Source organism: Peromyscus eremicus, chromosome 12, assembly GCF_949786415.1.
Source record: "Peromyscus eremicus chromosome 12, PerEre_H2_v1, whole genome shotgun sequence".
NCBI lineage: Eukaryota > Metazoa > Chordata > Mammalia > Rodentia > Cricetidae > Peromyscus > Peromyscus eremicus.
This window is the reverse complement of record NC_081428.1, coordinates 66,077,436-66,095,333: the sequence shown is the minus strand read 5'-3', so window position 1 is coordinate 66,095,333 and position 17,898 is coordinate 66,077,436. Positions and strand designations below refer to the sequence as shown.

Sequence of the window (17,898 nt, the reverse complement as noted above, 5' to 3'; positions counted from 1 at the left end):
AAAACTTAAGCTACAAATGGTGCCCAACGTGGTGGCAAGAGTTCCCACCTAAAAACTGAGAAAAGATTCTAAAATGGAGCTAAAAACAGTTCCTAATTGTCTCTCTCAAATGAGCGGCAGCTGCTGATTTGAGCTACTGGTGGGTTCCTAGTGTGCAGGCTCGACTTGCAGTATGGCGGGAATGAGGCCTCTGCAAGTGGCACATTAAGCTGCGTGGTGGATTTGGCCTTTATTAGTACAAAACAAAAAAAGAGGTTTCTGGGCTGCACTCTGCTTGGATAAAAGCATAGACCCATGGAGCCAGCAGCCACAGCTGCTGCAGTTTAAGGCAAGAGATTCACAATAAGACAGATTCAGATGTAATAGTTTACAATGTGTGTAAAAGATACGTAGGCTTGAAAGAGACAAAAAAGGTGATATATAGAGTTATAGAAACAAATACATAGTTTTAAAAAATAAAGACTTTAAAGAGACAGTAAAGGTAGTATAAAAAATAAGCCACGTAAAAATGGATATTACACAGAGAATCTGGATTGTGTTGTCTTTGGGATTTTTAACTGCAGAAAAACATTTGATTGTAAAAGCTGTTGAGTTATGCCAAAATGTATATTTTAAAGATACCTTGACTTCAAAATTTGGATGTAAGGATATGTTACTTTGGAAAGGAGTCTCTGCTTTTGTTCCCACAGAAAGCCAAAGGCTATGGAATTGTTCCAGATTAAGATACATCAGGTTTGACCAGCCAAGACCCCCTGAAAGATCTCCGATGACACCATGGCCCAGATGATCCAACATCCAGAACGATTTGAAGGCAACTGGCTCAGAAGATACACCCTCATGGACTATTCCATAATTCTAAAATTTTCTTTGTTTCCTCATAAGATACAGCGCCCCCCTCCAGCAGGAAGTAGTAAGAGAAGCTACGCCCAAATTCCCAAATGATATGTAATTTTATTTTGTTAAGGTTAAAACATTCCTTTTGAAAAAAGAAAAGGGGGGAAGTGCTGTGTGATGTATGGCAAATGTGTTACTAATTAATCAATAAAATACTGGTTGGCCGTTGGCTAGGCAGGAAGTGTAGGCGGGGCAAGGAGAAGAATAAAGCTGGGAAGTGGAAGGCTGAGTCAGAGAGACACTGCCAGCCGCCATGATGAGAAACAGTTTGTGAAGATGCCGGTAAGCCACGAGCCATGTGGCAAGGTATAGATTAAAGGAAATGGATTAATTTAAGCTATAAGAACAGTTAGCAAGAAGCCTGCCAAGGCCATACAGTTTGAAAGCAACATAAGTCTCTGTGTTTACTTGGTCGGGTCTGAGAGGCTGTGGGACTGGGAGGTGAAAGAGATATATCCTGACTGTGGGCCAGGCAGGAAAACTTAAGCTACGCTGGATCCTCTGGAAAAGCAGCTGGTGATCTTATATGCAGAGTGATTTCTCCAGCTCTGTCCATCATGTCCCCTTCCTCCATGGTAAGATATTAATTGAAGCTAAAAATCTATGATTGGAGATAAATACTATTACAAATTATTGATGCTCTTAAAAGGTTTGGAGCACTTTCTATATAATGTTTTAAACTAGTCTTTACCTTCCACAGTAGGAGCCTGCTTTTAACCAAAACCCAAGCCTACAAGTTATTCATATTTTGATTTTCATATGGTGTGTAATGAAAAGGTGAATACATAAACAACTCCATAGTATTACAGATTGAGTTTAGTTTATCAAACTAACAATGTACCTGTTAGACATCAGTAGATGTGCCAAAGCCAAAAAAAAAAAAAAGCAACTATAAACTTGTGTGGGGGACCATACAATTTCATTGTCAAAAACTTTAGAAGTCATTTATCCCAAATTATTTTACATAGTGGGAAATTAAGAGCATTAAACATAATAAGTATATAAGCATTTTATATCTTATTTATGTATTATATAAGTTTATAATAATTGTTATAGCTCCTTGTTGAACTGGTCTCTTTCTTTGCCTCTTTATATGGTTTATCTCAAAGTATATTTTATCTGATATAAATATAGGTGCTTATGTCTGCTACTGTTTTCACTTAGCATGGAATGTCTTTTTCTGTCTACTCACTGTGTCTATATATACTAGGGAAGGGCACTTCCACTGGGCAGCAAACTGTACGACTGGGTAGCTCACTGAGTTATTTATTTCTAAGATTATTAAATCTTCATTTTTTAAATGCATTCATTCTAAATCTTATTAGTTTTTGAAGTAAACTTTCCCTTTTTATTATCATATTTAAGTTAACAGGTACAAAGGCAATGCATTCTTAATTATTTTTAATTCAGTTTGAACATGATACTTCATTAATGGTCACATCCACTCATCTTCAATATGCATTTTTATATCACTTCATAGACAGTTGTCTTAATTCTTCTGGGTTGAAAAACCAGCTTAGTATGTGTTTTTTTTATCATGGTCTATAGTGGTTTGAATGAGACACAGGCCCCATAGTTTCAGGCATTTGAATACCTGGTCTGCAGTTGGTGATAGTGTTTGGGAAGGTTTGGGAGGTGCTGTCTTGCTGAAGGAAGAATGTGACTAGGGGTGAGTGGGCTTTGAGTGTTTAAGGCCTTGCTCTACAATGGATTTGCCTTCTCTGTTTTCTGTTTGCAGTTCAAGATGTGAGTTCTCAGCTTCTGTTCCTGCTGTCTAATTCCATGCTATGACCACCAGGCTGGACTCTAACTCTTGAGAACAATAAACCAAAATAAACTTGTTCTTCTGTAAATTGCCTTGCTCATGGTGATTGATCATAGCAACAGAAAACTAACTAACACATGGTACAGCATTTCTACTTTGCCATCTCATCATCACTGACTTCTCTGGGTAGCTGGATATTCATAGCTTGCTCCCAATCACAGGGCAGTATAATGTAGGGTCAAGTGCTGAGGCACTGGGTCTGGGATTCCTGGATTGTAATCTCACTGTTGAATTTTTGTAGACTTGTGATTTTGGACACTTTACTTATTGGTTTAAATACTAGTCATCTCATCTATAAAAGAAAAATTAAACTAGGGCTATTGTGATTCTTTTAAATAGAGATAATATATACAACCTTCCTAGTGAATACTAAATTGATAGATTGTATATAGCAAGAATAGTTTGGAAACCCACCAGGAAGGAAGAAGTTCTGGTACACAGAAAAGAAAAACCTAACATAACCTCAATTATCTTTCTTACAAATAGAAACCCAATGGTATAAAATATAGCTGCATAGAGAATTGATGGAAAATGTTTCAAATTTTGCATATTTTGACAATTATAACAGAATATATATGAAGCATAAGGACCTGACAAATTTGTGTTTATCAAGTAATTTACAAGAGCATGAATTTCTTCAAGGATTTGCAAGGAGTTTTATTTCTACACTGTAGTATATTCCAAGAGAAGAAAAGGATAAGCAATCATAAGTAGACATAAGTTCAAGATCATTGAATCCTTTTGTCTAGTAATTAGATTACATCCACAGCCTTTCTGACTTCAGACCAGCCCGTTGTCACCCATGTTCATGGAAGTTCAGCACTTGACTGCGTGAGGCAGACTGCTCTGGTTTGAATTCCAGCTCTGTTACTTACAGATTCCATGATTTGGGACTAATTACACACTTACTTCTTTGCTTCAACTTCAACATTTGTGAAACAAATTATTCTAGAAACTATTTCTTAAAAATGAGAAAATAATTGAGGTATACTTTAAAACACCACCTAGAAGAAGAAAGGATTATAAAACTTGACCAATGTTGTTCGATTAAGTATACTTTGTTCTTTAAGAAAAATGGCAAATACATCGATAGAGAATTAAATGGTCCTTGATGAGAAAGCAGCTAAGTTTCCATCTTCAGAAGTGAGTCTTATCACACACCTAGGAGTTATTTCCTGCAAATGAAACTCATCAAAGGACCTTGGAATTAAATTAAAGTATTAGTGAATCCAATTTAAAAACAGAGACTATTTTCCTTCCAGTGTCAAGGGGAAATCCTTATAATTCACCAGTAAAAGCAAAATTAAAACAAACAATTAAAATGATGCCAGTAAGGGAACCTGAGACATTCTAAGGTGAAAAAGCTTAAATCCAGAAGCAGAAACTGATGTCTCAGTGCCCACTCTACCATTGTTCTCCCAGACCTGAATCTATATTTGGCATGAAGCCATCCATCAAAAGGCTACATGTTCATCTCCTCTGTACCTAAGTATGGCTAACCGTCTAGGTGTTGCTACTGAGGTGTTAAGATTGTGTGGCAGCTATTGGAGACTATGCTGACACGAAAACATAGATTTTTTAAATCCCTTCTTCCAGTTCTTCTTTGCCCTCTGAATCTGGAAGGGTCACACACAGTGTGTGTAGTTTTGCTAAGAGTGCAATGCACAGGTTTAGGGGTGCACTCTACCTGGAGCTCTATTTTGTGCATCATTCTGGCTGCACTGTGCAGATCTAAAGAATCCCAGCAAGGCACTAAGATGAAAGATGTGAAAGATTCAAGCAGCCAAGGTCCCCAAACTGGGACACCATGGCACCATTTCTGAAAGAGCTCCCCTCCAGATTCAGTTTCTGAGAGGATAGCATGAGTAACCTGCCATTGGCACACGTTGTGTGAGGCCAATCTTACTTCTAATTTATAGCATTGTAACAGTCTTCTTGTACCTTCCCTTATTTCTACAAAATGCAGCAATAAGCAGAACACTGAAGCGCATCTGGGACTCTGAGCACAGTCATCCCACGCATTTCTTTTCGACATGTGCACAAGGCCATCCGCCCCAAGAGGAAACTCAACTAACCAGAGTACAGAACCAGCTCCAATTAAGGAGGCAGATTACAGATGTTTCCTTTGGGGGAATGGAGTGGAAGGGGTTCTGCAAGACTCCACCATCTATATAAAGAATAAATAAAACATAGATTTTTTTAAAATATATTTTTCTAGCTTTACTGAAGTTTGTTAAAAGCCTTGTAATACTGTTGCAAAAAAATGAATACATCAGCTTAACTGTTAAAAATGATACAGGAGTTGAAATTATTATTTGCCAAAGCATTCCTAAGAATGAATATATTTCCTATAGTGGTAGTATCTATTTCCTAGGGACCTTCTACTCAGCCCTACAAAGCAGGCTCATTTCTGCCTTTAACCATAGTGTACGTGAAATGGCATTGTCTGGATGATTCCTCCTTGTCCCCATTTGTATGAGTCTGGCCTAGTCCTTAGTGATATATTCCTTTCTGTAGAAATGACAATACTTCCTCTAATTCCCAGTTCCGCTACACCATTGCCATTAGTAACCGTATTTCATACCTCTAGGAACATATCCTCTGGAAAATATAGTTCTTAGTCTTTACACTGACTTGTTTCGTCACATGTTCAACTGAGAACTGATTAAATATCTCTTTATGATATGCTAAATAGTGCACATGACAAAAGAGAGGTGTGAGAAAAAACAAATATATTCCATTCATTCTGAGAGTGAGTTAACCATGAATGGGCAGAGACAGTGGAGCAATGGGCATGTCTAGAACATGATCAGCAGAAAAACATAGAGAAGATATGAGAAATAATGTTTACTTCCTCTGGTAAAGAAGTCAGAGAAAAATAACAGCAGCAGTATGGACTCTTTAATTCATTCTTTGCAAAAGTTATTAAGCAGACGAGTGGATGAAAATTAGGGCAGGTGGGATAGAACACATGAGGCCAACTATAGTACAAGGTCACTTTCACATGACTAATGGCTCAAGGTGTGAGAAAAGGCTCAAGAGGCATTGGGAGTAGTGACTGTCCCCTTCCACCCAGCGTTCCGAACATAACATAATGTGAGCTAGACTGTGATTGACTGCTATAGTCTGCTATAGTCACATGTACTGTATGATCACTGTGCAGCTGGCATTGTGCACACTCTCCAACTGACCACATCTATAACATTCACAGGAGAGCATGTCAGACCAAGTCAGGGCTGCAGTGCACTGCCTCCCTGCTTTTCATTTCCTCCGAGAAGGAGACTGAGCCATGGTTTAAGTTAGTATCATAGTTTCCAGAGAAAAATGCTATATTGATAAGTGTCAATATATAATTAATTCTTTGGTCTGCATTGCAAATATGGCCATTCATCATCCTAAGTAGAGAACTTTGGAGGGAAAAAAAATAGTTTCTCTCAATGGGCTTACTCCCTGCTCAATTTGAAACACTCAACACTGTTTTAAGTGGTGAAAGATGGGCAAGTGTTAGGCTCAAATGAGAATGGAAATTCTGCAGATTAAATAAAACAACACACTATTGTTCCTTACAAATGTGAAGAAAACTTGCACAAAATGTTACTGTATTTTCTCACAGGGATGAAGAGATCAGCATCACACCTATTTATAAAACTAATTGGAAAAAATTAAGCTCTGTAATAATAGTATTAATTTTTTCAGAGGTATTCTAAAAAATTAAATAGCATTCAACAAAGAAGGAAATTACATTCCAAATAGTAACTGACACTAATATTCTATATTCAAAAATTTTCTAACTTCCATATTCAAGCACATTTTTTCTAAGTGCCACATATTTACAAGAGTTCTCTGCTCTCTATTTTTCTCTTTGCTGTGAATATTCTTACTATATTTTCTGAATCTTTGCTCCATCATTTCACTTCAGGCAGAGCCTACAGTACAGGAGACAAGAAGCACCACTCCCAACACATAGATCAGGGTCCAAGGAAGAAAAGAAGTTGCTCTCATACCTTCAATAGGTTTTGGTACAAAATGAGATGAGGGCTTAGTTTTCTTCACTCTGTTCCCCTTCATGATTTGACCTTCTTTATTAAGTCCTAGAAACCATGCGCGGCCTGATTCCTGCTGGCGATACAGGGTTGAAGAATAGATCACATAGTAGTTTTCAAACACAGACTCCTTAAATTTGCATTCTGGGGTAAAAACGTCCTGCAAAAATAAACACAGTAAATGAGAAAGGAATTAGTAAGGAATCAGCAATGGCTGCATCCAGCCAGTCTCAAACATATACCCAGTGTTCAGAAAAAAGCAAAGGAAGCTGTACAAAATTTCAGTTAGCACCCACATAGAGAGTAATTGTACACAATCAAAACTCAAGGTTCTTTTTACAACCAACTTTTAGTTCAGAGAAAACAACTGCTCAGCTATGGTCACTCATTGGAGACTAAGGCCCTAGATAGGTCTAAAATCTTAGCAAGTAAAATGTCTTATAAATCAGTGTTTGGTCAGTCCTCATTTAGTGGCTGTTAACATGGACTTAAAACAGTAGTTCTTATCCCTAGGAACCAAAATCAAAAGGCAACCACAGCCAACACAGGCACACCAGATGTTTTTGAAGGGAATATTCTATACTCACAAAAATCTATAACTCAGCAAAACTTGTTCCCTAAATGCATCAGTATGCTGTTACTTTGCTTGATGCCTGTAGCTTTCCCTTTAATTCATTTAAAATGAGGCATACTTAATAATCAGAACTTAGATATAACAACCTTAGGAGTAAAGCAGTAGGAGAAAATACTCCTATTGAAGAATCCTCAATGAAACATAGAAGGATGCTGTTATTCCAGGAAGAAATCTTAAGACCATCTACTTCAGTCTCATCTCTTAAATTAGAAAATCCAAGTGCTAAAGAGTTAGTTAAAAGATGCATGAAAGTAAAATTACAAGCCAATGCGAGAATTCCCTCTTAATTGTTTATAATCTCAGACTCGCCTCTCAGACTCACTGCTTCTGTTTCTAATGATGTATAATACAATTTTTTAATCAATACAATAAAATCCTATCTTAAAACATCAAAGAATTAAATATGTTTTTCTAAAGATAAAACACATTTATATTCTAAAGATAAAGATCTCCTTTTGAGATAAGCAAACGAAAAACGGGACAGCATGTTATCCAGCTATAAGCAAGTAACCTCCCCACCCACCCACCCCCGTGCCAACCCCCCTCATGCCACTCCTTCTTTCTTTCCAAACATGCTTGCCATAAAAAGTCTTTGTCACTACATGCTGGAAAGTTCCCAATGTGAAGCCTCACAATTCGGTACATTTAAACAGAGAATTCCATAAGTGATGACTGTGTAAAAATAATGCTGGTAGGTTCTTATAGTATCATCTATAAGAACCACATCCTTATAGATGACACTCCTAAGAGATAAACAAGTAGGAGGCTAGTGAAGGCTGTAAGTGGTAAAGATGCCACCAAAGGGACTCCTTTGATTTGAAAATGACTTTCATATTACTGAACAAAAATGAGACTGAGAAAGTGGAAGCACAGTAATAGTAGTAATAGTACATTAACACTATTTACATTAAAACTAGAAATGAGACTTCTTAGAGTACTCTTCATTCTAAGAAATTATCCTGGTAATCTTGGAAATACATGACAATAAGATATTCTGTAATATGGTGGTGGTGGAAACTTCCCAGTTAAAAGTGTTGATTAGGATAAGAATGTAGAAAAAACTGTAACTCTCGCACATTGCTGGTGGGAGCATAGAATGCTGTAACAGATGAGAAAATAACCTGCATCTTCCCAAAAGAGTAAACATAAAGTTAGCAATGATCCACCTGTTCTACTGCTAGACATGCACCTATAGGAAGTGAAAACATGTCCATAAGAAAATTTATAAATAAATGTTGATAGTAGTATTGACTACAGAAACAACTCAAGTATCTATCAAATGATGAGTAGATCTACAAAATGTGGCATAGCTGTATAATGTATTACTGTTCATTGATAAGAGTAACAGGATACTGATTCATATGACAATATAAATGAGCCTTAAAACCATTATGCTAAGTGGAACACAAAACCATTAGGCTCCATGATGCAAACACTACATGTTATTTGATTCCATTTATATGAAATATTACAACAGGGTTTGTAATATCGCATATAATGAGCAAACAATTTCAGAGATGGGAAATAATGGATGTCAAGTGCTACCACGGAGTTGGAATAAAACAGAGAATGACGGCTTCCCTGGAGAGACGGAAATGAGTCGGAATTAAGTAGTTCTGATATTTGTGTAACTTTGTAGAAATACTAAAATCCAACAAACTTTAAGTCTTTAAATGTGAATTTTATTGTGTGTAAGTTATATTTCCATAATAAAGAATCAGAGAAACAAATTGGCTGGAGAAGATGAGGGGAGAGAATAAAATCATTCTTACCTGGCAACACTGGTCTTAACAATGTGTGCTCTTTATGACATTATATCCATACTACCAAGGAAGAGTAGAATCATTGCCAAGTATCAGGATTAAAGAAGTACAGATTCAATTAGTGAAAATTACAAGGCTTTTCAGGTTTTGATGCTAGGCACTGAACCCAGGCCTCGTGTATGCTAGGCAAGTGTTCTGTTCTGAACTACACCCCCAGCCCGGTAATGGTCTGTTTTTCAAACTGATGCACTCCCTGAAGCAAGTAAAGATTAAAAGCCATTAAAAATGGTTTATTGAGCTGGTTGTTTTAGAGGCTGAAAGGGGTCTAGATAGATGGTAGAAGAGAGAGATAGGGAAAAAGAACATTTCACAAAATGCAAAGCCAGAGACAGACATGGCTCTCCCAGTCCTTCTGAAGACCACACTCCTGGTTGACCTAAGGCACTCCCACTATGCTTTCCCTCCTGGCAGTCCCGCTATCTTCCAATATTGTCAGTCTGTAAGAAAACCAAGGTCCAGTTTTCTTGTAGAACTAAATCAAAAGATTTAGAAAAAGTTTAAATTGGGCTATTTTCTTTTAAAACTAGGCTGAGGAGTTGGGAGAAGACTTAGTAGGTAAAATGTTTGCTGTGCAAGCATGAGAAACTATGATAGATCCCACAGAACCCAAATGAAAACGTTAGTGTCCATATTCTCAGTCTGGATCAGCAGAGACAGAGGGATTTCTGAGACTTATTGACTAGCCAGTCCAGCTGAAATAGTGACCTCCACACGCATGCACATTCATGAAAGTGCACTCACATGAATATGTGCATACACAAACCCAAGATAACCATGTATGCTTTTTTTTTTTTTTTTTTTTTTGGTTTTTCGAGACAGGGTTTCTCTGTGTAGCTTTGCGCCTTTCCTGGAACTCACTTGGTAGCCCAGGCTGGCCTCGAACTCACAGAGATCCGCCTGGCTCTGCCTCCCGAGTGCTGGGATTAAAGGCATGCACGACCACCGCCCGGCCCATGTATGCTTTTATCTCTTCATCTATCTCAATACTAAATAAACATAGTATTATCCCTAGATGTCAAGGAGCTTTGAGATTCCAGGGAGAAACCTCATGTCATCAGTTATCCGTGGGCAATGATTTTCAGTATAACCTCTACCATATAACTGTTATTTCAATTTCAACATACAGTTGGGCACCAGTGAATTTATATTATATTTTCTATTGCATTCTTTTTGTATAGTAAAAAAATAGAAACCTTGGAGTGCCTAGCAATTAAGATTGTGCTTCTATCACCAATATATATTATGTCATGAGACTTCCAAGTAAGTGGCTAAAATCTGAATTTCGTATTTTTCAAGTGAAAAAGAAGACATTTCAAAGAGTTGATACAGATTGGACACAAGTTATAAACTTTCAGAATTTACACAGCCCCATGTTAACATTATCCATGTGACAAAATGATTGTTTTGTCACATAACAAACTATTAAATTCTGTGCTTTTGTCACACATTTGTATGGTGTCTATCATCTAGAAAGGCATGCACAAGCATACTTGAAATGAAGTACACAGTCATTTAAAAGTCTTTGGCCAAGACTTAGACAATCACGTATATTCAGATGGATTCCAAGATTATTCAAAACTGTCCAGACTGACAGCACATCTCGTGTGCAGTGAAGACAGCCTGGGAGCCAAAGGTGACAAGACCCTAGAATGCCTTGATCAATACTGAAAACAGAGCCAAGGGCAGTATAATGAGGAAGAATTTTCCCTCTTGAAAATTCACATTGCAACTTCTGAATTTTCCTAATGTCTGTGATCCTGAGCTCTTAGCTTAATATAGAAATTACAGTGAAGTTTATAGAAACATGTTTTGATGAAGCAGAATCTCCCCACCAGCGCATCATGTATGTAGAAGAGGGCAATGCTTTTGATACAAGCCAATCAGTAATTTAACAATTATTCATTCATTAGAATATGAATTACTTCAGTAGAGTATGAATAGATTGATAGTGTTCAGAAAAAAATATTTATCAGAGTTTGCTGTGCTTTGGTTGCACAGCCTTAGAAGCCTGTGACAAGCTCCTTCTCACCTTCTGAACATTTCTCGAGCCTAGCCTTGTTTTCAAAAGTTCAGAACATCCACCCAGCTCAATCCAGATGATGAATGAATGCCAAATCATCCCCCAAATCCATGAAGCTCACCCCAGTATCCCTCTCAAGATCTTCCCATCCCATCTGGTTCCAGTCTGACCCTGTAGAATTCCAGATTCACATCTTCAAAGTGTATGCTGTACTTGGATGCCCTTTCATGTCAGATTTACTCCTGACTCCTTTTTATCCATTTAGCTTTCTGATCTACATGGTCTCTGCCTTCCTAGTCTGTAGTTGACAACTATTTCATTCTTGGCCAGGCTTTACTTTTGGCAGTACAGACAGTTACTAGTTTCATTTAAACGTAGTTTCTTGGAAGATTGGAATATCATGAAGAATAAGGAGGTGGAAATTCAGAGAGTCCAATGAACATATGGAAAAACTGCTCTATCTTTTTTTTTCATAGTTGACTATACTGACACAGTTCTCATTAAATGCCAGTTCCTGACCACACTGCACTTCCCATGATAATGATGAAATTCTCTTGATCTCTCTATGCTATAGACCCATGAAAGATGTTATTCATAGTAACATTAGGTGATGTTGAGCTTTCCCTCCTTCAGTTTCTCAAAGGTTTTTTTTTTTTTTTTTTTTTTGGTTTTTTGAGACAAGGTTTCTCTGTGTAGCTTTGGTGCCTGTCCTGGAACTCTCTCTGTACACCAGGCTGGCCTCGAACTCACAGAGCTCAACCTAGCTCTGCCTCCCAAGTGCTGGGATTAAAGGCATGCACCACCACTGCCTGCCTAGTTTCTCAAAGAATGTATATATATTTTTTGTAGTATTTAGTGTGTTGTCTGTGTCATCATGGTTTGTCCTCCCCCCATAGACCCATCGCACTTCAGTTCATGGAACACTCTTCCTTGACACATTTTACAAATCTCAGCACATTTGACAGTCATTTTATTCTTGTTGAAATAAATAATAAGAGTTACACATCAGGGAAACAGTAATGAAAATATACAACAATATAAAAGTGACTGATGGAACAGAGTTGATTGTGATATCTTAAACACAATATTTAATTTTGACTTAGATTTTTTTCTTATCTATAAATGAATAAAACAATTTTCATATTAAAATGTTATGAAATTAAGTAAGATATAAATATTATTTCCTAAAATCTCCTTTTAAAATGAAGATTTTCCTTTTAACTAACAGATTATGTATACCATTTTAATGTCAGTAAAAAGCAGAGCTATAGGTACATTTGATTCAAGATGAAAATCTAACACTTGAAAGCCATATAACATTCATATTTTCCATTGTCTCCAGCTTTCCCACTATACTTACCATTTTCTCTTCTCAGCCACCATGTTTTATTCACTTTAAATGTTTTATTTTCTGGTGTGGGATGTTTTGATTGCACTGTGAGACTTCAGACTGACAGCAAAGTTTGTCTTGAATCAGGAGACGGAACCAACTAGCTGAACAAAATTAGCCCTAGAGAAGCCAGGAATTTGGATAGAGACGATGTATAGGAAGGAAAGGGTAGGGACTAGAGGTTGTGCTTCCTTTTGGTTCGGGGACAAGGGAAAAGACACGTCTCTTGTGGTATCTCTGGCCAAAAAGCAAGGTCTGCTAGTTGCTACTCAACCTCTCTGAGCTGGTTTGTCAGCTCAGCTTTTGATTCCTGAGTTTTATTGATAAATAGAGCAAGACTTAATTTAAATTTATATATCGCTGTCCCCAGACCAGAAGCTCCAGCCAGACCATGGCTTGAGTGGCCAGTGAGGAGATGACTGTGGGACTGTGGGGCAGCAGACAATCGTTAAAATATTAGTAGATTCATGGGCAGCTGCTAAGCCAACAGAAAAACATCAGTTTACTAATAAAGAGCACAAAGTTCATAAGTTAAAAGTGTCAGTTTACAATTTCTTGTAATAGTGATATCAATACATAAAATGAATAAAATATAAAAAGAGACTCTTCCAAAATACTTGAGAAATAAATAGTAAACAATTTGATGAAAAATCATTTGGACTCCTAAATTTCTGGTGTATTGTCTACTGATAATTTTCCTTCTGACCTTTGGCAGATCAGTTAGCCTCCCCAAACCCCAAATGTCACCAACATAAACAGAAGATAAGATTTCTACAGACACAGAAGTCACAAAAATCAAATTATGTAACACCTATCTTTTGATACCTACAAAACCATGGAATTATTTGGAATTGTTTCCCTTTCACCAAATAGTATGATAATTTAAAATGTTTTTGTATTTTATTATTCTGTGAAAATGCATTAAAAGTATTGAAAGTGAATTAATTTGGTTTTTAGTTAAAGCCAAATCTTTTTGCAGTGGTAGGTATGGAAACTAAGTATATACTAGACAGGTTCTCTATCAGGAAACCACAGCCCATTCTCATTACAACCTCTTCTGTTTCCTCTGGTTTTAACTATAACATGTATACTTTTGAGTTCAGGTAAGAATCTGTGATTTGCATAGCCCTGTGTAGTTAACATGGTAAGATGGCACTATTCTGCACATTCCTTCCTTCCTCTTTTTTAGCTGGTATGATCATGAGATGAATATGAAGTCAGTGAATGCACAATCCTTGCCCTCTGGCCTCTGTTCTCCTTACTGTTGCTCAAACACAAGTAGCTCATCACTTTCCCCTTGTTCCTGACATCCTCTTCACTTCTTATGCATCCTAGTTACTACCTCAGAGAGACCTTCCTTGCTACCATGTCACCACCTCAGGAAGAGTACAGAAGCATCTTCTCAAACCACTTTCTAACCTTTATCTTGATATTTCATTTTTCATAACATTGCCCAAGGTCATTGAAAAATATGGACCGTTTAAAGCCTTATGAAGGGGGCATTTTGATTGTTGTATCCCCTGGATTCTCAATAAGTCTGGAAATAAAAACTATTTAGTCCAAAAGGATGAATCTGGTGAAAAGACATCCTGGGACCTGACTCACTCAGCTATGCATTTCTACATTGTGTTCACAGTGAGGTCATTTGTCTTCCTGGGTGTTCATCTCCCTCAATGTAAAATGTAACTGTCAAAATTAATCAATCACAAGTATATCTTGTGTCTTCACCTCTCATGGGCTTACTATTCACACCAAAAGTAATTTCTTGAATGTGAACAATTTCTATAAAATATCATTTCTAAAGTAGTTCTAACCTTTCAAGAAATGTTAGTATATTATTAAAATATCATGAGGAAAAATTTAACCAGAGAAAATAAGCTGTGTGATTATTTGAGCAGTTATGATAATTTTATGATATTTAAAAATCACTTTCTTTCAAAGGCTCCTTTAGTTTTTATTTTTCTCCTTTACTTTTCCCGTGAAAATCTCCCACATAACTTTTTTTAACCCACGGCTCAGGCTGGTCTCCACCTCTCAGTCTCAAGTGATACTCCTAGCTGAGCCTGCAAAGAAGATGGAATCAGAACCACATACCACTGTGCCTGGCCTCAAATTCTTAGAACACTTTTATCAAATGAAATCATCTCAGCTGTTTGCTATGTAGTACTGTTACTGAAACATGTATAAGAAAGAAAGAAAACACAATTAGTGGTAATCCTCATAAACTTGGTTTGTATCTAATGACTCCAGAGCAGATTCCTTCCACAGAGCCCTTTGGATATCTGGCTGTAAACTCTGTGGTCTATTCACTTTGCCAACTGCCTTTTGATCGACAGGACTAGAAAGTCTTAGTGTGTTAGCAGTTGCTATGTTAACGTGTTATCCAATATAATGATGTTAAATCAACTGAGAAAATTATTGTTTCCCATTTGACAAAAGGCAAAGAAAATGCTATATTACATTACTTCAAATGAGAAGTAACCCTCCTCCCTTGGTAGCTTTGACTACAAGTTCAATGTTATAACTTAAAAAATAAATACAAATATGGGAACCATTGTCTATACATTTTTTAGTCTTTTTTTTTACTGGAAAATTACTGAGAGTGGATTTCTTTAAAAATCAAGATTCCTTGTTAACTTGTTCTTTGCAGTGTCTAGTGAGACAGTAAAGTAAATGCACAGCACATGAAATAATGCTACCAGGGGCACTGGAACTGTAACTTTGGAGGCAGTTAGACATGCATGTTTAAATTTCCACTGTTGTACCTTGATCCCATTTCCTGACTTCTCTGAAACTCAGTTTCAACATCTATAAGTCAGAGCTAAACGTCACCTCCACGGTAAGGCTGCCACCATTATACAAGAGAAGGCAAGTGCGTCAAGCCTATTCCACCTGATATTTTACACTCTTTACCCCTCATTACAAGCTTTAGGTGCTAGCTAATGCCACAGATGAGAATGGGGCCAACATGAGCAGCAGACTAATTTACTTGGGGAATCTAAACACTGTTCTGTACATGCCTTAAAGTGTGAAGGGTTGACCAAGACTACCTTATACAGGGTTCAATGTGGCCATCTGTCTGCAGAGTGCACAGAGAATGCCATTGTCAGCTTTTCACCACCTTCTACTGAAAAGTCATATCCTAAGGACACTTTATTAGCCTCCAGCAAGCATCCTCTAAGAATGAGAGGTGAATATGGGAAGGGAAAGGAGCCCAGAGGGTGAGAGGATGTATCATCTTACATTTCACTGTTATCAAAATTGTTTCTACAAGTGGTTTAGAGGCAATGTATATCTATAATGGAGATTGGGCAAAGACAGAACAACAAAATATTTGCATGTAGCTAAAGGGATGCTGGGAATAAACAGGAATTAAATTCTCACATTACAATGTATCCTTTGACCCACTTTTAAAGTGCAGATATGGAAACATATGTGCAAAATAGAGTATGCTGAAGATTTTATATTCATAGCAAAGGTGTTGGAAATGTCTAACTACTGAAAACAATTTATATGTTTTTCAAAGTGACAGTGATTGGGTAATATCAGTGTTTTTCCACATAGGATACTATACAGTTCTCGATGTGACTAGAGCTGTTCATTCCACACTATTCTTGAAAGACCTCCAAGACACAAAATAAAAATATCTCCACAAAATTAAAAAAAAACTTTCTGTAAATATGCATGCACTTGGATATACAACCATTTGTATTAAATACATACACAGTATAAAATATATTTGGGCATTTTTGTTAAATATATAAACCCAAATTAGTATTTGCTAGTATTGTTCTTTGAAAAATAATCTACTGAAGGATGCCCACAGATAATGCTTGCCTCATGAGAAGGGATTTATATGGCTAGAGAAGAGCTAAAAGAAACAGAAGTTTTTGTGAATATGTATGTATTATATAATTGTGTGTATAGCTAATTCAAATAGCTAATTAATGAGGAAAATCAGGAGCCAGATACCATTAATGCTCCCGCCATATATATCCTCCAGACTCCCATGATGGAGTGCATTTACTAAGACCTAAGACATGGATGCTGAGGTGAAAATTTACTTCCCCAACTTCCCAACAGAATCTTAGAGACTCTAAGAGTTTTCCAAATGATTACCTGACTCCATATACAGAAATGAAACTGTTTTGTGAAAAATTATTGTACAATTCCTGCACTCATCAAGCTGAAGGAGGAGGAGGAGGATTGCTAAGAGATCAAGGCCAAGCTGGGTAGCAGGCTACCCTGAGCTACATGGCAAGACTGCATAAAAGTAAAAACAAAACAACCCCTAAAAGACCAAAATTAAAAAAAAAATGTTAAAAGATCAGTGGATATTTCATTAAGTGAGTGCCACAAAATAAGCTAGCTAAATTGAGGGAGAATAAGAATAAATCTTTTATCAGAGAAATTTAGACTTTAGTAGAAGGAATATATATTTAAAACAAAACACTCCTTGTGATGGCTATTGCTGGTTGTCAACTTGACTATATCTGGAATGAACTATAGTCCAGAAGTGGAGGGTGCCCCTGTGATCTGGATCTTGAGTTGAGAAGACACACCTTTAATCTGGGCCACACCTTTTGCTGGAAGCCTATATAAGGAAAGTAGAAGAAGGAAAGATTTGTCCTTCTTTGTCATAGTGCACTCACCTTGATAGAATATCCAATGGAGCCTACTTCTTTGAGATTTCAGCATCTACGGAAGACCAGCTGAGACACTCAACCTCGTGAGACTGAGCAACTACTAGATTCTTGAACTCTCCATTCCAGCTAGCAATTGTTGGACTAATTGGACTGCAGCCTGTAAGTCATTTCAATAAATTCCCTTTATATATAAATAGAGAAGATTCATTCTGTAAGTTCTGTGACTCTAGAGAACCCTGAATAACATATTCTCTTGTTTGAATTTTGATGATTTCATTCAGTAGACATTCCATGATTTGATTTGCCCTTAGTTTTCAGTGGACTCCAAGATCCCCTTCCAAGAATATCTAAGTTTATTTCAAATCTTGGATTTCTGAAATACAATGACATTTCACCTGTGGTAACTGAGTAAAAGTATTTGTATTTGAGGCAATGTGTCACCAGAGGTATGACATATAACTACTCTATTAGTTACTTTTCTATTTCTATAATAAAACATAATGACCAAGGCAACTTATAGAAGGGAGGGTTTATTTTGGACTTACAGTTCAGAGCAGTAAGAGTCTGCCAAGCAGAGCTGCTAACAGGGAGTGGAACCAGACCAAGAGAAAGAAGTGTGTTGC

At 37.0% G+C, this 17,898-nt stretch overlaps 1 protein-coding gene across 2 annotated transcripts in view; it reads right to left on the bottom strand.

The window, feature by feature from the left end:
* The window catches only part of Fgf12 (fibroblast growth factor 12), a 533,458-nt gene that overhangs the window by 8,991 nt on the left and 506,569 nt on the right, over positions 1 to 17,898 (bottom strand). For both annotated transcript variants that reach the window (XM_059277387.1, XM_059277386.1), the window contains one exon: positions 6,724 to 6,922. In XM_059277387.1, the coding sequence (XP_059133370.1) occupies positions 6,724 to 6,922 (199 nt within the window). The remainder of the gene's footprint in view (positions 1 to 6,723; positions 6,923 to 17,898) is intronic.